Genomic DNA, 24273 nt, shown 5'->3' with positions numbered 1-24273 from the left:
TTTTTAAACTTGGAAAGAATGAATTGTGCTGCGTAGTAGAGTTCCACAGCCTGAGGGCTATGGTCATAAGTCCCCACAACCAATGTTACCATAATTACTGATCGCCCAGTCCGTATCTGGCAAGGATTTTCCTCTCATGGATTTGGCTCCAGATATGCTGTTCCAACAGGCCACAACATGCCTTCCCAGACACCAGCAGCACCTGGACAGCCCGGCTGCTGGGTACTCTGCAAGTAAGACCTTGACACACCCACTTTCTCCCAAGCACAGATGTGGCTTACATGGATGAATCCCCCTCCGAAGCGATTCATTTTACAAGCACATTCAGGAGGCATAAATACAGGAGAGCCTTTGAAATGAAGGGATGCCAATATCCCACACGGAGGGGAAGATAGTCTCAGATAAATTCACAAAATTACTTAGTAAACTGAGAAGTATTCCAACCCTGAAACTGTCAAAAACAAAATTTGGTATCCAAAAATGTTAGACAAGACCCAACATCCTTTAGGCCGTTTGGAGTTCTGGGCCAACATAGTCTTCATTTGCCAACCTTAGTTAAGCCCCATTTTTTCAAGCTTATTTATCCATTTCTTCAAAACTGGCCTGCCTTGAATGGGCTTCCCTGTCAACAAAGGGCTCTAAAGTCTCTCTGAAGCGCAGCACGATGGATATTCCCCTTGTGCCCAGCAGACATCCCCTCACTGTAGGGACTTCATCAAACTCCTCTCTTGCCTCTTAGAGCCTGTGGACACCCAAATGATGCCATTTTCCCTCTCTTGTCCTCCCATCCTCCCCGTGAATCATCAAGAAAACCAAATACATCCGGACCCATCTCCTCTTCATGGGGTCCCTGGGATGGTTGTAGATGCACACAAAATGATTCTGCACCAAGGTTTATATTATAAAAGCATTTTATTGAACATACTCTGGAGGGAGTCAGAACCAGGACAAAATTGGGGTGGGTGCGAGGGTAGGAACTCTGCTTTGATGACTTACATTCCAGAAAACTTTGGGTGCTTGTGTCATCCAAGACCAGCTTTAGGGACCTCAAGACTGATTTACATCAGAATATAAAACTGTGACTTTGGAGGCCAGAGGTTTGGATTTCAGTCCTCCCAGGAACCAAAGTGCATGGTTTTGCAGTAGGCGTGGTCTAGACTACCCTCCAGAAAAAAGAAAAGGGCCTGGAGGCTGCCTGGAAAAGGGCTGCCCATGGGGGCCAGGGACTTGCAGGCACTCCTTAGCTCTTGAAGCTCCTCCGGGAGGAAGAGGTGGTGGAGACAAATTTGACGCTGGAGCTACTGCCCCCGGCGCTGCCAAAGCCCCCACCCATGCCCCGGCCACTGCTTGCACTGAAGCCAGAGCCCCCCACACTGAGCCCACCACCCAAACCGACACCTCCACTGTTGGTGGAATAGTAGCTGCTACCACCACCTCCACCAAGACCACTGCCAAAGCCACTGCCACCGGCCAAGCCAAGGCTGCCTCCTCCGTAGCCAGAAGAGACACTGTTTGTGACGACAGCTGTAGGAAAAGGAAACATGAGTGAGACGGGTCTATCTGACTGATCCCATTTGCACCGCATGCTTGATCCTGCCTGGGATAGAGTGTATACCTAGCCCTTTTCATAGAGTAACAGAATGAGTCAGAAGAACTAAATTATGATCCCTGACAGAAAGCTGGTGGACACGAGGCAGGGCATGGAACCAGGTACTTGGTAGGGGCAAAGATGAGGGACCAGGTTCAACAAGTATGGACCCTTTAAGAAATAAGACAGGAGTTCCATGTCCTTGCCCATGTTCTATGCCTCTGCCACTTGCTTCTTATTGTGTTAAACAATCATTTATTAGGATGGGGACTGCCTGGTGCCTAGAAATAGCAGGATTCTGAGTTGGCACGATTATTATTATTATGAATGTCTGCTCAAAGTTACTTACAGATGTTGACTGGTCCAACTCCTTCTCCACTCAGTCTAAAAGACAAAAAGTTGAAATACGAATTAACTCCCCCAAGCAGCCTGGCTCCCATTGTCACGATTTTAGGGCCACCCCAAAGCCAAGCATCTGCATTCCATGAATCTACTTAGATTAGTCAGAAAAGAAGGTGTTCTCTAGAGGGACTGTCTAACGAAGAAGAATTACCCAGACCAGGCTGTCAAAGGAAGATCATGATTCCCATTCTTCTCCACCCCATTTATGGAAAGTATGAGTAAGCAGTGGTGGGAATGTGACTCTCTATAAAGCAGACTTTGCCTGGTAGAAGCCTATATTCTGTGGGAGAACTTAGCCAGAAGGAAGTCCCTAAGACACAGTCAGCAATGCCCATATTAGAAGGCTGAAGAAAGCACAGTAGTTTGAGAACCCAGAGGGAAGAGAGTTTAAGTCAGCTGGGTAGTCATGAAAGACTTCCTGGAGAAGAGGAACCTGGAAAGTAGGGACAGCAAGATGTGGTGTAGACTCCCAGGTCTAGAAAAGAACATGAACCAAAGCAGAATAGAATGGCGACAAAGTGCAGGACACATCTGTTCAGTTATTTAAGTGTTTGGAGGGAAGGCAGAGCGCAAGAACATGGTGTGGAGACTAAGCCAGAAAAGCTAGTGGGGACCTGTAGTGTGCCCATGTATCAGAATGAACCAGATGAATGCTTTTCAATCATTTGTATGTTTGTCTGGAACTCTTCATCAAACTCCCCTTCATCAAGAGAGAGGCTACCTCAAGCCCATGACATCTGCCCACCTGCACTCCTCGCCCTCCAGCAGCTTGCGGTAGGTGGCGATCTCCACGTCCAGGGACAACTTGGTGTTCATGAGCTCCTGGTACTCGCGGAGCAGCCGGGCCATGTCCTGCTTGGCCTTCTGCAGGGCCTCCTCCAGCTCAGTCAGCTTATTTCTGGCATCCTTAAGGGCCAACTCTCCACGCTGCTCAGCATCAGCAATGGCATTCTGTAGGTTGGCGCACTACAGAGGGAAAAGGAGCAGAGGGATCATTTTGGTAGCTGGACTGGCCTGAGACAGTTCTTTTTGAAATTCTAAGTCAGGCAAACCAAAGTGTTGAAACCCCAGAAAAAAACCCAGTACATCCATCCTGGCCATTGTGGGTGACAGAATATTCTAACACTGGAACTTGTTCCAGCTCTGTGTGTGTGTGTGTGTGTGTGTGTGTGTGTGTGTGTGTGTGATGTGGTGGTGGTGGTGGTAGTGTGTGTGTGTGTGTGTGTGTGTGTGTGGTGTGTTATGTAGTGGTGGTGTGTGCATGTATGTGGTAAGAGGTGGTGGTGTGTGTGTATGTGTGATAAGTGGTGGTGGTGATGTGTATATATGTATGTTGGGTGGTGGTGGTGGTGGTGGTGGTGGTAGTGGTGGTGGTAGTGGTGTGTGTGTATGTGTGTGTGTGTGTGTGTGTATGGTGTGCTATGTAGTGGTGGTGTGTGCATGTATGTGGTAAGAGGTGGTGGTGTGTGTATATGTATGTTGGGTGGTGGTGGTAGTAGTGGTGTGTGTGTGTGTGTGTGTGTGTGTATGTGATGTGGTGGTGGTAGTGTGTGTGTGTGTGTGGTGTGTGTGTATGGTGTGTTATGTAGTGGTGGTATGTGCATGTATGTGGTAAGAGGTGGTGGTGTGTGTGTATGTGTAATAAGTGGTGGTGGTGGTATGTATGTGTTATATGGTGGTGATGTGTGTATATGTATGTTGGGTGGTGGTGATAGTAGTGGTGTGTGTGTGTGTGTGTGTGTGTGTGTGTGTATGTGATGTGGTGGTGGTGTGTGTGTGTATGTGTGTGTGTGTGGTGTGTGCGTATGGTGTGTTATGTAGTGGTGGTGTGTGCATGTATGTGGTAAGAGGTGGTGGTGTGTGTGTATGTGTAATAAGGGGTGGTGGTGATGTGTGTATATGTATGTTGGGTGGTGGTGATAGTAGTGGTGTGTGTGTGTGTGTGTGTGTGTGTGTGTGTATGTGATGTGGTGGTGGTGGTGTGTGTGTATGTGTGTGTGTGTGGTGTGTTATGTAGTGGTGGTATGTGCATGTATGTGGTAAGAGGTGGTGGTGTGTGTGTATGTATGTTGGGTGGTGGTGGTGATGGTGGTGGTGGTGGTGGTGGTAGTGGTGTGTGTGTGTGTGTGTGTGTGTGTGTAGAGCACATGGAAAGTAAAATAGATCTACCACCCCAAGTCCAGGCCCTTCCTGTCCTCTTGCATCTCCTCCTCACCTGCTTCTTGACATTGTCAATCTCAGATCTCAGCCTCTGGATCATGCGGTTCATCTCTGAGATCTCATGCTTGGTGTTTCTCAGGTCGTCACCATGCCTGCCAGCGGTCTGCTGCAGCTCCTCGTACTGATGCCACCAGAAAGGAAGACAGATACTGCTCACCCGGGGTGAACCCCAAGTTCACAGGAAAGAGCTGCCAAAGGGGCTGGAAGTGGTTGGGTTATCAGGGTCTAGGCCTGGTTTGGGCCTTTCCAAGGAGGAACTGTTCTTAGATGATTTCTTTACTGTCTTGTTACCCTCAAGCACTGTTGTGAAATTCTTTTTCAGATTTCTGGTTTTTTATGGAAAATGTATACCTCACTGCTCCTGCAGCTCAGACCAAGTAGCTGTTGATACAACTTCAAGAGTTCTGTCCTTTGCATTGTCGTGGCCTGGGATGCTAGGTTCCCCTAGATAGGTACACCCTCTCACTCAGGAAATATTCACCCGAGCACCCACCTTAGTTTGGTACCAGGACTCAGCTTCCGTCCGACTGCGGTTGGCGATATCCTCATACTGTGCTTTGACCTCAGCTATGATGCTGTCCAGGTCCAGGCTGCGGTTGTTGTCCATAGAGAGGACTACAGATGTGTCTGAGACATGTGTCTGCATCTGGGACAGCTCCTGCAGGGTGGCTCAAAGTCAATCATCTAATTCTGATATTTAATGTCAGTTTCATTCAAATCTCCCATTCATTATGATAATAAAACATCCACAAGAAAAATCTAGGCAGTTTCTCACCGCATCAAAGAACATTTTCATGAAGTTGATCTCATCCATCAGTGCATCAACCTTGGCCTCTAGCTCCACCTTGTTCATGTAGGCAGCATCCACATCCTAGGGAAACAGGCGGATGGCACTGAATAACATCCACCTGACTTAAGTAGCTCCACCCTTTAGAATACAGCCCAGGGCTACGTATTCTCTCCATGACACACACCTTTTTGAGCATCACAAACTCATTCTCAGCAGTGGTACGTTTGTTGATTTCATCTTCATACCTGGTGGTCAAAGGGACAGGAAGTATTTATTCATCAGAGGACAAGAGACACAGGAGGGGTTTGATTATATCGCACAAAGTCACTATGAGCCTGCTTTCACACTGCAAAGGGGCTGCTCACATCTCAAACGCAGACAGGGCGGGGACATGGTGAACCCTGGGCAAATCTTTACACTTTCAGATGGTACCTCCTCTGAAACTGCCTGCCAGATACTCATTTTATAGTCACTACAAGTCACTTGGCTCAGCAATATTCTTGTAAGATTGGGAGTGTAGTTCAATGGTAGAGTACTTGCTTAGCATGCACGAAGTCCTGAGTTCAATCTCCAGCACCACCAAAAACAAACAACCCCCTCCCCCGAAACAAAAACACTAGCATCCCAGTGATGATTCACATGAGTAAAGGAATTCTTAGAAACATTGAGCTGGGTGCTGCCATTCGTTCCTACTTTAAGTAGAAACGACCCAAAGCCCATGCTGCCTATTTTGAGTGCATTGGGAAAAGAGCCACAGGATTTGGGGATTCCAGTACTGCACAGTTCACCAGGTGGTGCTAGGATCACACAGGGCTGCTCTGGGGTTGGCTAAGTGCCTTACGGAGAGGCTGAGCCTGGAGCTGGAACTTTCTAAACAAAGACCTAGATTGTTTTCCTCTTAGTGCTGTAGATATCCACTGAAGGCACATCCTTCTAGCCCATGGAGAAGGCATAAGGAGAAATCTAGTTGCAAAGCTTGTATGGTACAAAACCCTCAATGCCTCTCTTTCCACTACTGTCCCACTCACTTGTTCTTGAAGTCCTCCACCAGGTCCTGCATGTTCCTCAGCTCTGAGTCCAGACGGCCTCTCTCTCCCAGGACCCCATCCAGCTGCCTGCGGAGGTTGCTGATGTACTGCTCGAACAACGGCTCCAGGTTCTGCCTCACAGTCTTGGTGCCCTGCTCCTGCAGCAGGGTCCACTTGGTGTCCAGGACCTTGTTCTGCTGCTCCAAGAACCGCACCTGGAGAGGGCCGGGTGTGAGAAGGACAAGTCTGGGCTTTGTGCTTCTGACCCTTTCGCCAGCAGGTGCCTTCCATCACAGGCTATCTCCCCAAACCCACCCTGTGTGCAGTGCCTGGCCCTGGTTCTGAGAGGGACAATCTGGAGTGAAGCTCCCAACATCCCCCCTCTACTGAAGCCAAGTCCCTCCTGCACTGCACAGCCAGCACTGCAGTGGCTCATTGCAGTGTGGTCCAGTGCAGGGGATCTGGGAAGCTGACTGCCCTGCGGCTGCTTCTGCCTCTGTGCAGTCTTCCCGTTATGTGAGGCACTGAGCTCATCCCTGTGCACTGTGATCAGGCACCCTTATGGGGCAGCCTCTGGAGGAGAGGAAATCAGACCCTGCCTTTCATCGGCCAGCCTAAATAGGAGCACAAAGCCACAGAAAACCAGCTAGAAACAACGGTGGCACTGGAGCAAAGCCTAAAGCCTCCCCTGTTCAGCATTTAAACACTCGATTGTCTACTAAGGAACGTGTCTCACCTTGTCGATGAAGGAGGCGAACTTGTTGTTGAGGGTCTTGATCTGCTCTCGCTCCTCAGTCCGCACCCGCTGGATGGTGGGGTCGATTTGCAGGTTCAGAGGAGTGAGGAGGTTCTGGTTGATGGTGACCTCTTGGATGCCTCCAGGTGGGCACACGGGGAAGCCAGCGCCCCCATAGCCACCACCGAAGCCAGCTCCACCACCGAACCCAAAGGCACCACCAGCTCCACCACCAAAGCCAAATCCACTGCTGGCTCCTCCTCCAAAGCCAAACATGGGTCCAGCACCGGGACCAAATCGGTTCCTGAGGCTGCCACCGCTGGAGCTGAAGGATATCCTCTTGGAGGCCCCCACATTGTACAGGCTCCGGCTGCCATAGCCACCCGCTCCATAAGTACCCCCAAGGCTGACCCTGCCACCACCACCACCACCACCACTGCGGGACACGGAGCTGAAACTGGTGCGGGAGACAGACGGGGTGATGGCAGAGGCGGCGCTGAAGGAGCGGCTGCCCCCACTTCGGAAGGACACACTTGACTGGCGAGACATGATGGTTTGTTCCTGGAGGAGCACTGGTGGGTTGGGAGGTGCTGGTGAGAACGGCGCTCAACAGGACGCTGTGGGTGGCTCTGTTACCCTGGAGTTGGCAAGGCCCTCTTTTATCCCCTCAGAACTGGGTTGGGCGGGACAGCTGTTGAGCTGTGAATGATTAGTGGGCTGGGCATGCCTGGGGGGCAGTTATGAGCTCACCTGGCACACCTGCACAGTGGTGTGGGATACAGACTCCTCCGGGCAGGTTCTGCTCAGTTAGAAATAGCCTTGCCTTGGAGCACTGACATCCTGGCAGCCATTGGGGGTGCTGTGGCAGTCTCTCTTCACCATGGGACCCACAGCCTAGAAGGATGCCAGGAAATAAGGGACATTTGTCTTAGGGATTCTTACAGGATCAGTGGCATGACCCACCGTCCCTGCCTGGTGCATACTGCCTTGCCACTTTAGGGGATGCTGTCTTTCAGTGTTGCAGAGTAGGTCCCTCACCTGGCAACAATCTGCTCTTCTTACACAGCTAGGTAGCTAAAGCTGCGGGAACCTGAGCTCTTGGAAGGCAATTCCTGGCCTCACATTTTGAGTATGTTCTAGGGAGAGACACAGAGTCCAACACTCTCCTGCACAGTACTTTCTTTAGGAGAGGGCTAGTCTCCCCAGATACCACGAGGCAGGTCTGCAAGATTCAGACCAGAAAAAGCTCCTATAAGCCCCCAGCTCTGGAAACAGAGGATGTGGACCCAGGCTGAGCACCATTTTGTTCTTTCTAAGCCCTGCACATCCTTCCACAGTTCCTCCTAACTCAGCCTCCTGTGTACCTTCCACTTTCTCTTTATTCACCGGCCTGGACAGGCCTATGTGGGGCTTAGTAAACCAGGGACCCCTACTTAATCCTTCACCAACAACAGTCTTAACTCTGGACTGACAGTTTCATCTCTCTTCTGGGGGAGCTGCTCTGCCAGCTCCCCCAGTCCCCCAGGTGTGTTCCAGCAAGTTCTCAGTTATTCCACCAGGGAAGAAATGAGTCATCGTATCTGTTGATACAGGCTGGAGGCCGCCACAAACACATACCTGTAGGAGCTTCTAATCTCATCAGGAACATGTTGAGAATCAGCCCGCCTGTTATAACGGCGAACCACCCTGTTCCAAGCAGCAGGAACTGCTGCTGTTCCTCTAAGCTCCGGTCCAAAGCCTCCTTCAGGGCCAAGGGCATGGAAAAAACAGTTTTAAGCCTGTGAATCAACTTCCAGAGAGACTAGACAGAGCAGGTTTAGGGGACCAGGCAGTTGGCACAATAATCTGCTCTAGGAAGAGCTTCCAGAAGATTCCCCTTCAAAGTTTGTGGCACCGGACGAAAGAAATGGGGGCTCAGGTTAGATTTTAGCAAGTGTCTGTCCCAAGCCACACCCTTTCTTTCTGGCTGCATATTTGAGTGGGGTCACCTCTCTGCCTTGTCCCAGAGAAAAGCAGGACTCTTCAGCCCTGTTCAGCTGGAGCCGGAGGTGGAGTGATGTGGGGAAAACTGAGGGGCCATATTCTCAGGAGCACAGGAATCAGGATGCAGGCCAGGCTCAGGAATCTCTGCAGAGCCTGTGCTTGCTATAAGGAAGCTAAAGCTGTGGGAAATGACTCCTGGGTGCTGTGGATCAGTGGAGATGGTGATGCTCGCCAGAGGCTGGGGCTGAGAAAGCTGCCGATAAATAATCCCATAATGTTCACAAGATATAGCTGGCCTGGCAGGTCTTTGGCAACAGGCTTCCCTGCCTGAAGGGTTTCTGAGACCCTCAGAGATGAATTGTTCACTAGTGTTATTCTTTGGAGACCAGGTGTGAGTGTCCCAAGATACACTGAGAATCCTCATCCTTTGAGATGAACAACTCTAGGTTTGAGGCAATTACCTGGGGGCTCCTAGTAGAACTATCCCCTCCATGCTGGGAAATCACTGTCAGGGTATGCCCTGCTACACACACAGCACTGAGTACTGTCCCCACTGCCCTGAGGGAAGCTCGACCCCTCGAGAAACACTGGACATTCTCTTTCCCCATTCACACTCCTGTGGTTGTGCTGTGAAAAAGGGAGGGCTTGGCAGGACAGGAATGCGTTCTGGCTGATCTGAGCCTTGCTACAGTATACCAAGCTCAGATCCAGGGGCCAGGGACCAGAGGCTTGAGGGTGGCAAGTAACCATAGCAGGGTATGTTGGCTGCCTCACAAGGAAGAAGCAGAGCTCTGTCCCAGCTCCGTGGGAGCCTCCTCCAGCAGACAGTGTGGGCCTTCCTACCTTGTCAGACCTGGTAGGTGTAAGTAATGGAGAAACTTGTGGAGAACCAGGCACCAACCCCTCTGCTCAATGAGAGTCCTACCCCCGCCTGGAATCCCTGTGGGCAGGAAGAAAGGGATCATGCTGACTCCCTGAGCTCTCTGCAGGGCACTCCCAGAAGTGCCAGGACATGGTCAGACATAACGCTAGCTTCTGATTTCATCAGCAGAACTGTTATAGGACTGAGGGGTTTCCAACAACTGCCCTGCTGGCCTCCCTCCTCTGCTGTAGAAGATTATAAAGATTATGGACTTTGTTTGCTTCATGATCAGGCAGCACCTCATTGACTGCATGTGGAGACTAGTTCACCTCATGGATGAGAAGGAGGTAAACCCGCAGGACCTTCCTAGGACCCTCTCCTTGGGACCCACCTGTTTGTCTTTGAGAGAAGATACTTAGTAGAAGCTAGTAAAGAAGATATGGTTTTGCACATACCTGCCATGCTGCCTCAAGTGTACAATTCCCTAAGTCAGGAACTTGCATTACCTTCATTGGGAGTTCTACAAACTTTTCCTGGGTTAATTTGACAGATACAGGGTCACCTCCCTCTACTCCTTCCCCAGGTTTCTGTGTGAGAGAGCCTTCCCCATCCCTGCTCTGAGTTCCAGAGAGCTGCCCGGCTGCTTCTGCCTCTGGACCATGTCTACAGGACAAGGCTTTTTGTCCCCTTCAGACTGAGCACCCTTTGAGGACAAGATGCACCCTTAACCTATGGGTTTCCCTCCACTTCTCTTCCTGACATCCTAGCCCTGACAACATCCTGGAGCCCTTGTAGTCCCCAAGTCCTATCTCAGGCCCAGGAAAGATGGCAAGCAATATTGTCTTCATCTTTGCAGCTCATCCATCCCGTAATGTTCTGCACAAAACATGGGGAGCAATAGTTAAGTCATGAGTCACCCTATTCAATGGCTGTGGTTGGCAGTCCCATCCAGGAGCCTGGAGCCAGATTCACAGGATGGGGAAGGGCAGCTGGAGCAGTGAGCCAGCCCCAGTCAACTCTTAACAAAGTCTAGCCTTAGGGAAGAATTGAGAAAAGAAGAATTTTCTTGCCTTCACCCAAAGCTGCAGGTGTTTTACCCCCACAACTCTGGGGCCCAGTTTTGGGTTCAGTAGGAGTCTCAGGATTGCAGGGATAAGGAGAACTGACCAGGTTGTGGAGCTGAGAAGTCAGATGCCTAGTAATGCTAGAGACCATGCTAAACTCTCCAGGACTTTGAGACCTGAGTCTGAGAAGACACCTGGGCAGAAATGCAAATGCCCAGAAAATAAAGCAGTCGTTTGGCTTTGACTCAAGTCAGCCTTGATGCCATGACTGGAGCCATGGTAACAAGTGACCTCTTAGAGGTCATTGAATTTTCTTGTGTAAGTATGTTTCACTAATCATGGCCTCACTCTGGACCATAGCTTGGTCCTAAAATAGCCCTTGAAATATTCTAGAACCCTAATTGTGCTGCTTAGCCCCTCATACCCCCTCCCAGTCCATTGACCCGGGAGGAAAATAACATGATTTTGTTGGAGTGGACCATGCAGACCGTGGTTTTAGTGCTGAGCTGGCTGGGGCAAGCAGGAAGGGTGGGGTAGCACACAGGGGCTGTGGGGAGCAGCTTTGGCCCTGTCCCTCAGATTTAGCAGGCGGTTGGCACTTGCAGGATAAAAGCTACAGAACAGAGCACTCAGATTCTTTCTAACAGGCCCCTGCAAGCTTAGGGAATGTTCTTCCCTCCCTTCAAGGGTGTTTTGCCAGTGGCATGCATACTGAGTCGTTGAAAATCCCCCCTTTCTTGATTGAAATGATGGGATGGAAATCAACAAATACTTTAGCTAGTCAGAGGGCCTAAAAAAAGGATACACCTACCCAGCAAAAACGTCTGGGCTTTGCTTTCCCATACAGGGAGTACTCTCGTTTTGAAACAAATAGAGAATAGGTGCTTGCTGCCAGCAGTGCCCTTCACACATCTGAACATCTAGAAATGTGGCCATGCCACAAAGGGCTTTTACCATCTCCTGCACATTTTCCCCGGTGTAGGCAGGAACACGCTTTAGAGTCTGGAAGTTTGTAGCCTCCGTCTGCAGTGGAGAGACAGGGCTATACTACCTGTGTACCAGACTGAGTCCCTGTGGGGTCAGAGACCTGGGAGGGTGCCTCTTGATACCCTGTTCTTTTTCTCTCTGCCTCGTTCTTCTTCCCCAGAAGCCACACTAGGAAGCAGAAGGCTAGAGCTGCTTTCTCCGGGCTTCTACCTGACTTATCCTGACAGGACAGGTGCAGGCAACAATCTTGTTTCCATCCTGCTTTCTCTTAACATTGGATGAGCTCCAGTCATATGGGTTGATTCAACACAGGGATAATTCCGTGGTCTAGAAAGGAAACCCAACCACAACTAGAAATGGCACCTCCCCCAGCTGTCCCCACACTGGAGTTTGGACCGTTCTCAAAGCTTATAGGCACCTTGCTATCCTCAGCCCCACCTTCCGTACACCCTCAGCTCCTATCTCCACATTCTGCCATTGACTTTGCTTCCTGTCTACTTGGGCCAGATGTCTCTGTCAATGGCTAGTGAAAAGAGGCAAAGGCTTTGTACAAAGAAACTAAGAAAAGAGGAGGTAGAAAGATGTGCAGCAAACTTGAATGATGTCTTCCTTCAGTACACGTGTTTTGAAGCAATTGCAGAGCACCAGGCAATGGGTACTGCTAGACTTGAGTTGTGTGTCTTTGTGACATTCCCCAGCTCTTCCTAGGTACCAGGTAAGTACAGGGCTGAGTCTCCACCTTGGATCTTCTTGTCAGATCTAGGCTGGTGACCTGTACCACTTGGCCATGGTGATAGTCTTTATAGTCAACTTCACTGGATGAGAAACTCTTAGAAGATTAGTAAAGCCCACATCTGCGTGTGTCTGCGAGGATGTTTCCGGAGAAGAATGTCACGTGGGTCAGATGGGGAAGACCCACCTGGAAGAGGGCAGCACTATCCATCCCACAGACCAGGGACCGGGGTGGAAGGAAAAGCAGACGAGGAGGAAGTGTGCACTCTACGCCCTCTTGACCCTTCTTGAGTGGCTGCTTTTTGGCAGCACTTGTCACTTGTGCACACCAGACTCCAGATTCTTTGATCTTTGAAGACAGACTTGCACCTGCAGTGCTGTACCTTACAGACCTTCAGCCTAGAACTGAGGCGGCATCATTGGCTTCTCTTGTTCTAAGGCTTCCAGCTTCCTCAACTGAGAAGCTACTGGTGTCCTGGCTCTCCCTCCTACAGATAGCCGTTGTAGGACTACCCAGCCTCTGGTCATGCCAGCCATTCTAATATGCCCCCTACATGTATGTGTATGCATGAAGGAAGAGGGGTATACACTATTTGTTCTAGAAAACCATAATTAATACAGCCAGTGGCATGGCTGGCCACACACAGGTGGATCAAAACATCTTGCTTGACTTGGTTTCAGGATGGAAAAGCCTCTCAATGATTCATCTACCAAGGAGGAAGCTGAGTTCAGGGAACTGAATACCCAGTCCCCAAATTCTCAGCAAGGTGGGTTAGAGGGGACTAGGCCCTCGTCCTTTCCCCCACATGGTCTGATGCCCTCGTGTACCTTACCTGGCTTCAGTAGCACCCCACTGATCTCCCACACCAAGGCTCTGGGCCTTGCCTGTGTGGGTAGAGGGCCTGATGGTGATTTTAATGCTGTCTCCTATCCCCTGTCCAGAGCTCCCAGAACTTCCAACGCTAGCTTGGGTCTTTCCAAGAAAGGCAGTAGCTAAATCCAACTCTGGGGCATTTGCCATGCAGACACCAGGTGCCACCAGTGTGGGGGTAGTGTGGACCACAGAAAAGAAGAAAGGATGATGGGAGCATTTTCTGGCCTGCCTCCTCCTCACTCGATCAACTGATTCAAGGACCGTGAACACACAGGACCCACCTGCTCACAGAGTGAACCCATGGTCCCTCTGCCAGCTCTCCATCAAATCTATGCTCTCTGAGATACTTCTCAAGGGCTCTCATGAGTCCTTTACAAGTCTCTGCATCCCCAGTGCCTTATAGCATCAGGCCACTCACCAGCTCAGAAAACCCAGTCATATCCCTACCCTAGGGCTATCAGTGCACCTGTCTTAACATTAAAAGAGCAGTGATGATTTTTCATGATCCCCAAACAGTTTAAAGCATGCTGTACCCTGGTTGTGCTTTGTAGTGCAGAAGAAGAAAGCAATCACATTTACATAACACTGATCATGCCACGTAGGGTGCTAGATCCAAAATCACCTCCTTTAACTCTCTCAAGCTCAGGAGGTGGGCCTATCACTGTTTCTATTTTATGGAGAGGAAACGATGCCCACCAAGGGTGAGTAGCTCATATAGGCCCAGGCAAATGTAGCTTTGAAAGCCCTTATCTTTGCCACTGTGGACACTCAAACTGTTGGCACATGACCATAGCATGACTGTGAGGAGGGTGACTTGGGAGAGGCCCTAGGCCTCCAGTCAACCTGTGAGGGCAGCAAACAGAGTGCCACTGGTATCACCAGAGAGTCAATGTGCATCAGCATCGCCAGCAACCCTGAGAAAAAAGGACTACTGTCCTTCAGTGAAATAAGAGGCTAACTTTGGAAGCCTCTGCATCTCTTTTAGCTTTCAGAAATTGAGGAGAGCCATTTGAGATGCTAGGATAGGCCTCTAGGGGATTGGCATTGTCCTCCACAACATCCTCAGAGGCTAAGCCTGGAATCAAATACTGCTTGGGATGGGTCAAGCTATCCAGAGGCCTCACAGAGAACGACCAGCTCCATGCATGAGGCTACCTCACATAAAAATCAATTTCATTTTATTCAGGAATGTTCACAGGGCCTGGTTTCCTTCAGCCCTTTTGAAGAGAATGGCTACTAAGTCCTGGTTGTATACTGGCACTGTGCTAAGACTCACGCCTTGTCTTAGTTCACGCACAGTCAGAGATAAGCACTACGGGGTTATTATCTCTTATTTCTGAACCATGGGAAGGATTATAAGGTCACATAGCTATGCAGTGTCAAGATTGGAACATGAATCCAGTTCTGACTTCTAGAGCCTTACAACCTCACCAGACACAGTGCTGGTGCTAAAGGGACCTTGAAGAGCTCAACACCACCTACTAATCGCCATCAGTAGCCCAACACCAAAACTGTCTTAGGCAGACATCCCACCTAAACAAAAACTGTGTTCTTCTGCAAAGCAGCTTGAAGACACATCTGCCATGTCTTTCTTCTTCCCAAGCAGATCACCTCCTCTAACCCCAAGTCCTACCCAAGAAGACAGCCTGTGGGGACCACTAGGGTCAAGAATATTACAACACCCCCCTGCAAGGTGGAGTGTCCCAGTTTTCTAATCTATGAGGCCTCCATGCTCTCCACTCACCTGTCGGGCTTCTCAGGCAGGGGCAATGCCAAAGAGTGAACAAAAGCTCCATTCACATGACCTTCCCCGCCCCCACCCTTCCCTGTGTCCCTCCTTAGCTGCCTGCCAGGGAATGCCAACCAGTTTCAGAGTTGTTCAGGTGAGGACTTATCCCACCCATCACCTCACCCTCCAGGCAACTCCGGAAGGCTAGACAGACACCAGCAGCCACGGGTGCCTCACAGACAGATGGCCTGACTTGTCCGATACTCTCAGTCTCTAGCCTCCAGTTGACCTGGGCATCTGAAAGGGCTGTGCCCCCTCACTCTGGCGTCAGCCACAACCTCCTGCAAGTTGGCACACTGCCTTCAGCAGAGAACAATAACACATTATGGTCTGCAGGGGCTCAGACATAACATGGCTCCATTGTTCTGAGTCTGGAAAATGATCTCACACTGACCCTGAGACCTGAGGTTATTCCTAGGGGAAGTGGGGCTCTGCTTTGCTCCCTTTTCACCTTATGCTCAATTCTCATTTCTCTGAGTACCCCTTCCCCACCGTCCTTTTACCTCCTTCGGCAGAACAATGGCCCCCAGAGATGTCCGGCATCCTAACCCTGGAGTCTGTGAACACCTTAGGTTACTAGACAGAGGAAGATGAAGGCTGAGAGGGGGTTGAAGGTGGTAACCTGCTGGCCTTAGAGCAGAGAGACTGTCCTGCATTATCCAGATGGGCTAATGTCATCCTAAGGGTCCTTGAACGCGGAAGGAGAAAGCAGAACAGGAAGAAGTGATGTCCCATGAACAATCCAGTCGCTGGTTTTGAATCAGGCAGGAGAGAGATTACTGGCCAAGGCACGAATTCAGCCTCTAGAAGCTAGGAAGGGCCAGGAAGCAGATGCCCTCGGAGGCTGCGGGAGGGCCGCTCTGCCAACGCCTTGATTTTAGCCCAGCGGCACCAATTTCAAACTTAATCTTCCAGATGTGCAGGTTTATCACCAAGTCTGCGGCAATGTTTTCCAGCAGCAACGGGGCCAATTCACGTTCAGTTAAGGAATCTAGACTTCGCCTTCCACCAGGCCGTTTTCTCCCGATTTCAAGGTCTCTTCCCTGTCTCTGTCTCTTAATCTCACCCAACCCCTCCTCTTTCTGAATTCTGCTCCTCACTGCTCCCCTCAGTAAAGCTGTCCTTCTGCCAAGGACCACTGTTTATCACTAGAACTCACTTTGCCCCTCCGGGTCCTGGACTAGGTCTAGGGAAACACATTAAAAGGTAACTCTCACTGTCTACTGAGACTCCCATGCTGCTCTGGGGTCTCTGTGTATTGAGGTTTGGTCACTGACATCAGATTGAAAACCCTGAGTCCACATGTCTCTTACTGACCTTCCTTCCAGAATCCTCCATGTCCTTTGCCCCAAGCCTCAGCCACAGCTGTTGGGAAGGCAGAGTGCTCAGGCTGACTGAGCACAGGAAGATCTCAGGCTGGAGGCAGACCTGTCCTTTGCTACCCTTGGATGGGAGTTAGCCAGCCAGCCCAGGCCTCTCTGCCCTGGAGTCCTCTTGTGATGGGCCTAGCCTGCTCAGAGGAAAGTGTTCTACCTTGCTGGCCTTTTCCCGGTGTTTCAGGGAATTGGTCTCTCAGCAGTTCAGTGACCTCGTTCCCTGGCCAACTAACTTCGCCCTTCACTGCCTTGGTCCACTTTCTGCTCTCCTCCAGCATCTATTCTACTGTTTCTCATGTAAGTGAGGCTTAGAAAGGTAAGAGATCTATTTGTAGGGAAGAGTCTAGTGGAATAAGTGTCTGCCTTGGCATATGACACCATCACTGGTATCTAGCTCCCTGAAGTCACTGGGCTTACAGATGAACACAGACATTCCTAAAGGGTCCTGCTCCCTGTGGAAAGGTATGGAAATGAGCCCTGTCCTTTCTGCAAACAGTCCCCAGGGATGAGCTGAAAGGGATGGGCTGTGTCCATCAACCCCAGGCCCTGTGACTGTCTCACCGACAGAGAACAAGAGGCACCCTGTGTGTTCACAGATGGCAATTCTGTTGGAGAAGAGGGGCATGCCTGGCCTGAGAGACAGTGGCTACCAAGCCTAGGCCTCAGTGTGCCTTTGAGCACACAGTGCTCATCACTCCCCGCTGCTTTTGCTGGAAGTCGTCCTACTTCAGTGTCTCCCTAGATGACAGCCTAGGTGGCTCATCTTGAGTGAAATATGTCCCCTCCAAGGACCATGTCACCATTCTTCTCTGTGGAGCTACAGCAGGAGTGGATCCGTCCATTCTCCCTTTGGCAAATATTTCCATATTAGGAGACATTTTTTAGCCATCCCCTAACTCTGAGGACACGGACTCCTGGGGAGAGCAATGTGGTTCTAACCCCAGGTACCTGCACTACCTCCACTCCCTAGCTGCCTTCCCCCAGTCCTCAGCAGATGTCTGGGCTCACTGATCCCTCCAGCCAGTGCCCCATGTCTTGCTCTAGCATTTATATGGCCCCTTAAATTGTCCCCAGATTGTAGTCATTCAAGAGTCCCCATCAGGAGTTGGTCCATATCCACAAACCACCTTTACAATCACTCTCTTAATAGTTTTAAAACTGCTTATCTGGTACCATTAGTCTATAAGGAACTTTGCTAACTACTGAACTACATTTTTCCTAATGTACTGGAAAATGCTGTCATACAAAGCAAGCTGTTTCATGGGGCCAGAAGCAATCTTAGGTGCCCACAATCATGTGCCACCACGCCCGGGAAATACTACCTACCTCACCCTACTCACTTCTTCCCTCCCCTGGCCTTTACCCATCTCCTTCCCAGTTCTCTGGCCCCCTGGAGTAAGGTCAGGGAGCAAGAGCAGACTTCCTTCCACCCCCTGCCTGGCTCCTGCTCAGGCCTCAGCCTGTTTATCACGGTTCAGCTTCTCTTCCCACCGGCCAGGAGTCCCCTCAGTGACAGTTTGAAGAAGAGTGGCCTGTAGGGCCAGGGTTGGTGACTGGGCTGCCTTATATTTTCAACTAGGATAGGCAGGTACACCTGCCCCATAGTCAGGGAGGTGACTAGTGAGTTTCTGTAATTGTGCAACTGACTATTTAGAAACCACAAATGAGCACTTAGAAAGCTGAATTATAGTCCTTCGAGGTGAGAGTGTGAGGGCAGTAAGCAGCAGCTTCTGACCCATCAAAACAGTGGGCTGCAGGAGGTTCAGCCCAGGTGCCAGTCAGGGGAGGAGGAGGGAAGTAGCTGAGCGGCCCAAACCGCACAGGTGGTATTCACTTAGAGATGGGAGTCACTCTTACTAGGCATCCCTAGAATGCTTCCACCTCCAGTTGTCTGCCCTCTCCCGGAGTCATGGGCCCCTGCCTCTGGCAGTTCCTGCCCAGCCACAGGACTGAATCCAGCCTCACTCCAGCCCTCCCTTTATTGTTGTCCCTATACAAAGTCCTCGGTTTCTCTGGATGCCCTTAAGCCTCTCACAGCTCTAGGCTTGTTTCTATATCTTCAGGTGCCAGACATTAGATACAAAATGGAGGCAGGAAGACCTAGTCTCTCCCTCCCAGCATGCATCATGGTGGGAGAAGAGCGGCTGGCAACTGCTGCTTGTGGCTGGTCACCCTAAACATGTCTCAGGGCTTCTCTGGGCCTAAATTCTTTAATTATATAAGTGGGATGCCCATTGGGTTGTGAAAAGGCTTATGTGGAAATAGCTTCATGAACCTAGCTAGCTCAGCGTTTGATGCAGAAGGAGACCTCATAAGTAATAGTTGCTAGCATTAATTCTACCTTGGTATTCGTTTCCCACTCTCATGTCCCAATATACTCTGCACTCCACCTTTCCTGAACTTTCATACTGTTCTTTGATGCCTGGGGTTTGGCTGAGGTGCCCCCTGGAGATCCTGAGTATGAGTCCTATAGACAGGAGTTGTCCCATTCCCAGATGTTATCTCTCTACCAAGCAGGGAGTCTGCAAGGTCACAGGGACAGTGTGACCTGAGGTCACACTCCCCTTGTGAAGCAGCTCTGGTGACCACTGCACATACGTACACACACACACACACACACACACACACACACACACACACACATACACACACACATACATGCCCCTCACTGAAGACGTCCAGTCTGTGTTTAGGCCTGTTCAGGTTCTCACCCCTACAAACCCTCTGTAGAGCACATGTCCTTACTGTGAGCAGCTCCAGACTGTGTGCATGTTGATGTTGGAGCTTGTGAGTGGGTTGGGGATAAGACTAGAGGTCAGAGGAGGAAAGGGTTGGCTATAAGCTAGGCACTGGGGCTCCCTCTGCATTGCCACCACCAAGCCTGGCCTACGAGGTGGGTCTGGGGGACTTGGTTCCTGGGCCCCTCCTAGACCACTGACCTGGAGAGGTTTAGGAAGCAGAACCTTTGTCTTGGCACAGGAAGCAACTGGGGGAAAGAGGTATAGCTTGGTAATCTCAGGAAGTTCAGAGCCAGCTGGCTGTATCCTGCATCATCACACTTCAGGCCCGCTGGGCTTGGGGTTGAACTGCAGAGAGGAAGCCACTGAATCTTTCTCAAGTACCGTCAATGCAAAGCCAGGCACACAGTAACCCAAACCCTCTCTTAGAGATGTGAACTAATTATTTCATCTGCTGAATTGTTGGGTTTTCTTGGACGTTTTCTTGTTATTCACTTCCTGTTTCTGTGTTCTTGGGATGCCCTTTCAAGTGTCCAGGACCCAGCCATCTTCTCATAGGTGAAAGATTTCAGAATTGTTTTCATCAGTGATTGTCCTAGACCCACATGTCTAGAACTAAGTTGCTCTCTAGACTATCAACATGAATATGTGAGTTTGGGCACAAATGTACAACTTGCACATGCCTTTAGCTATGTCTAGTGATGTGGACTTGATTCTTCCACTCACTCGCAGTGTGGCCTCGGGCAAGCTGGTTAACCTCCCTGAGCCAAGTCTCCCCATCTGTGAGTGGAGCCCTGGCTCTGCCTGGCCTTTGCCTCTTCTCCTCTTCTTTCTGCTTCCTGCACTCACGTCAGAGTTCTCTTCTCCCCCCAACGGTCTCCTGGCTTCACAGTTGCTGTCACTTGGAATTACCTTATCCTCGCTCTTTAGTCCTTGAGAATGTCATTTTAAATCCGAGCTCAAAGGAAGATCCATTTTGGAGGCTAGGAGGAGACTGGAGCTTCACCTAGCCCAACTCTCTCATTTAACAAGGAAATTGTAGAGCAGGGAAGACAATGTCTTCAGACACAGGTCTGGGACGCAAATGTCCTTTAATTCCCTACCTCTGAGAGCCGATCCTCAGGGTCACCATGCTTCTGCATAGTGTTACTGTGGGCACCTGACCTTGATCTCTTCCATCACGAGGCCTCAAGAGCCAGATCCACACTATATTCGATGCTGTGTCCTGGCTTCCCTGTGCCAACCCTCCAGCCCAGTCCCTAGATGGATCCAATAAAGCACAGTCTGCTCAGTTTAACCACAGATAAATCCTGTTTTGTTCTCTGATTGCAAACCCAAGTCCTGCCTGAGGACCTCCTCGTGTTTTTAATCTCTAACAGAATGTGATGGCACGAGTCAATGCACTAGCAAGAGCCAACTGTTAACATTATCAAGAATTTTATAAGCTTGATATTAAATATTTAAGCATTCAATTTAAATCATATAAAACTATGGTTTAAATAAATGGTATTAAAAGGGAAGAAAAGGAATGCTCAAAATTTGTCACTTTCATGGAATGTGGATTGTAGCTAAGGTCTTGTTGAACATGTATGAGTCTCTTGGTTCAATCCTAGTACCAAAAACAAAAAGCAAAAACATCCTCCTACTTTCTACTTTTTCCTATAATTATTCTAGGGCTATTATCATCATCAAATTCCTAGGGCTATTATTATCTCCTTTTCTGAGGCTACTTACAGCCCTTAAACTCTGTACAGTAGAAACACCATATAGTAGTATACTGTTGCACATCTCCTAGCTTTGCAGTTGATGTCACTGTCGTGAGAATATTTACACCAGAGGAATGGAAAAGCACTAGAAACAAGATTCTGGTTTGTGTTTTTGTTGCCTACCTAGAGCTTCACCATCCCCTATGCCACTATCCCCATGTAGCCAATCGAGCACTTGAAATACGACTAGTCAGTTTATACAGGCGCCAAATATAAACAGTGCTGAATTTTGAAGACTTGGTATGGATAAAAAGAATGTAAATCATATTGTTAAATGCCTATGATGCTAGATGTGGTGGCATATGCCTTTAATCCCAGCACTCAGGAGGCAGAGGCACTCAGATCACTGTGAGTCCTGAAATGGACTACATAGTGATTACAGGGCTAGCTGGGGCTACATAGTAAGACCCTATCTCAAAAAAATAAAGTCTATGCTAATTATATATTAAACTGATCTTACACACACACACACACACACACACACACACGGTCAAGTATATGCTTGAGTTCATTTCACCTCTTTCTTTAATGTGGCTACTAGGTTTCTAAAGATCTACGCCTTACATTGCATTTCTATTAGACAGCTTTGTTCAAATTAAGCTAAATGATAGGGAAAATGTTCGTAATGTAGAATAAACTTCAGTATGCTTAGACCTGTAGCCAGTACATTTTGAAAACTGAAAAAAATTGGCAAAGTAATCTTCTAATACCAGCAAGGAAGTCACTGTGGAACATGAAGTTCCAGCACAATTAAGATGAAAATATAAGCCAGATTTTGTGAAGAGCTGCACCTGCTTGTCAACAGTAACACCAGGCCAGCTGTGGATCTAAGTTAGGCAAAACTCAACTGGAAGCATTTGGTGAGAATTATTTGGCTTTCAGACAGATTTTATTTTATTTGTAAATTGTATGCTACATATCCAACATAAAGTTTACCATAGACTTATATACATGTTTATAAGGGTATATATACACACACACATTTGGATTCTCTGTAGTTTATGACATAAGGGTATGGCGGAAAGTTTGTGCTAGGTAGCTTCAATTGTCAACTTGACACACTTGGCTTGAGGGACCCTTAACTGGGGAATTGTCTCCATGGGACTGGCCTGTGACCATGTCTGTGAGGTATTTTCTTGATTATTGAGTGATGTGGGAGAACCCAGACCACCCTGGGCAGGTGGGCCTGTGTTGCATAAGACAGCAGGCTGAGCACAGGCTGGGGGAGCAAGCCAATAAGCAGCATTCCTCTATGGCCTGTGCTCCAGTTCCTCCCTTGGGCTCCCTCAGTGATAAGCTGTGACCCGGGAGATGTAAGATAAAATAAACCCTTCTCCTCAACAGCATTCCTCTATGGCCTGTGCTTCAGCTCCTGCCTCCAGGCTCCTGCCCTCAGTTCCTCCCTTGGGCTTGCTCCCTCAGTGATAAGCTGTGACCCGGGAGATGTAAGATAAATAAACCCTTCTCCTCAAGTTGGCACTGATCAGAGTATTTTGTCATAGCAACTGAAAGCAAACTAGAACAACGTTCAAGATGAAAGTTGAAAATACCAAGTCAGAAGTGTGTGTGTGTGTGTGTGTGTGTGTGTGTGTGTGTGTGTGTGTGTGTGTGTTTGTGCGTGAGTGCACATGCATGCATGTGTCTGGTTGGGGAAGGAGACCAAAAGTTGGCATCAAGTGCCTTCCACCTCATTTTTGAGACAGGGTCTCTCACTAAATCTGGAACTCACCAATTCAGCTAGACTGGCTGGCCACTGAGCACCAGAGATCCCCCTGTGTCTGCCTCCCCAGCACTGGGATTATAGGAGCACCATGCATAGCTTTTATGTGGGTGCTAGGAATGTAACTCAGGTCCTCGTGCTTGCATAGCAAGCACTTGATTGACCGAACCATCCCCTCAGCCCTATAAGTGGATTTAATGCATGTAATCTGCCACTCATTTATAGCTTAGCAGTACAACACATTGTAGAACTTTTTTGTTTTACCATCATGGTCACATGGTTGACTAAGTGCCACAGCTCACTACTACTACCCAGCATCACCAAAGAGCCATGTTAACTAGCTTTCATTACTATGATAAAATACCCACAATAACTAACTTCTAAAGAAGAAAAGTTTGTTTGGACTCATGGTTTTAGAGGTTTCTGTTCAAGGTCAGTTGGCCTTGGCTTTTGGACCTATGGTAAGGTCCATTGTGGTGGGAGCATGGGGTAAGAAAAGCTATTCACATCATGCAGCTGGAAAGCAAAGAGAGAGGAAGGGACAGGGTCCCCCTACCTCTTCAATGGTATACCCAGTGACCTTAAATCCTTCCACTAGACCCCACTTCCTAATGGTTCCTCCAGTTCTCAGTAGGAGTACAGGCTGGCAACCACATCTGCAATACACTAGCCTTTGAGAGACACTGAGATCGAAACTATAACAACACCATACAGCATATCACTAGACCGGGAAAGGATCAAAACGTGAAGTACATTCTACCGAATGCCTGTTCCTTTCATTGTAACGTTGAGCCATCATAACTAGGGGACTCTGCATTTAGTGTGCGTCTTTTTCAGCAAGGCAGCTGCTAAACTCACCAGCAGTCTTTACTAACCAGCACACCACTGTCTCCAGCCTCCTGCTCCTTCCCAGACCACTACCCAGGCCCTGTCCTTTGTGGCAGTGGGAGATGGTTCCTTCCAGTCCTTCACTTTCCAGATTGTCCAAGAGGTCCCTCCCCTCCTGTCCCACCTTTGCTCCACTCAGAACAGCAGCGTTCCATTCCCTGCCCTGGCTTCCACTCCGGTTTCTAGACACCCTTCACAGTCAGTCATGGTGCCGTGAGGGTTTTGCTCCTCAGGCTTGGCACTTTACCCTAGCCCTTCCTGCTTGTTCTTGCCACTTGCTGGTGACCGCTGGCATACCTGGCCCTGCCTGCCAACCATTCCTAGCAGCATCAGAGATAGCCTGAGACAAGTCAGAGGAGGACAGAGCCACAGAAAGAGGACTGTGTTGTGGGTGGGGTGCAGAGTGTCGGGAGCACAGCTTTGTAAGCTTCTTGCATCCAGTATTTAGCTGGTGGCATTTCTGTCCCAGACACTATATAAGCATACATCACACCACCAGGGTGTGCCCCTGAAGACCCTGGACACACTGAGAGAGACTACAACCAGCAGTCCTGTTTAAAGAGAATTGCAAACTTAGCTGTGTTATTAGAGCAAGGTGTGGCTTAGGAGGCAATTCCTAGAGTTCAACTGAAAGAGAAGCCTAGAGGATATTCCATTCTGGTGGCAGAGATGAAGTGATAGGCTCTGAGCTCCAAATCGGCCCTTGGGAAGGAAAAGTGCAGAAGCATGG

General features: G+C 49.4%; 1 protein-coding gene across 2 annotated transcripts; it reads right to left on the bottom strand.

Moving 5' to 3' along the window:
• Positions 1 to 915: 915 nt before the first annotated feature.
• Positions 916 to 7651, bottom strand: Krt5 (keratin 5). Of its 2 annotated transcripts, none has more exons than XM_029566892.1 (10): positions 7515 to 7651; positions 6765 to 7401; positions 6029 to 6243; positions 5185 to 5245; positions 4986 to 5081; positions 4704 to 4868; positions 4206 to 4331; positions 2736 to 2956; positions 1938 to 1972; positions 916 to 1524 (listed from the first exon to the last, which is right to left on the bottom strand). In XM_029566892.1, the coding sequence occupies exons 2-10, from the start codon at positions 7311 to 7313 to the stop codon at positions 1241 to 1243; spliced, it is 1752 nt and encodes a 583-aa protein (XP_029422752.1). In that variant the 5' UTR covers positions 7314 to 7401; positions 7515 to 7651; the 3' UTR covers positions 916 to 1240. The 2 variants fall into 2 exon arrangements, with proteins under 2 accessions (XP_029422752.1, XP_008838199.1); XM_008839977.3 differs by having other exon boundaries at positions 6765 to 7336; positions 7515 to 7633.
• Positions 7652 to 24273: the final 16622 nt, after the last annotated feature.

The sequence above is a fragment of the Nannospalax galili genome, unplaced genomic scaffold, assembly GCF_000622305.1.
Source record: "Nannospalax galili isolate Female #2095 unplaced genomic scaffold, S.galili_v1.0 scaffold979, whole genome shotgun sequence".
NCBI lineage: Eukaryota > Metazoa > Chordata > Mammalia > Rodentia > Spalacidae > Nannospalax > Nannospalax galili.
Note: the sequence above shows the minus strand (reverse complement) of the source record. Positions and strands in the feature narration are given on the sequence as shown.

Bases quoted from the DNA above. Each gene is read 5' to 3' on its own strand.
- Krt5 (XM_029566892.1), bottom strand. From the start codon at position 7,313: ATGTCTCGCCAGTCAAGTGTGTCCTTCCGAAGTGGGGGCAGCCGCTCC. The intron at 4,869-4,985 runs GTGAGAAACTGC...GCCACCCTGCAG, and splicing joins TGAAAATGTTCTTTGATGCG to GAGCTGTCCCAGATGCAGAC. The intron at 4,332-4,703 runs GTGGGTGCTCGG...TGGTGGCATCAG, and splicing joins AGTCCTGGTACCAAACTAAG to TACGAGGAGCTGCAGCAGAC.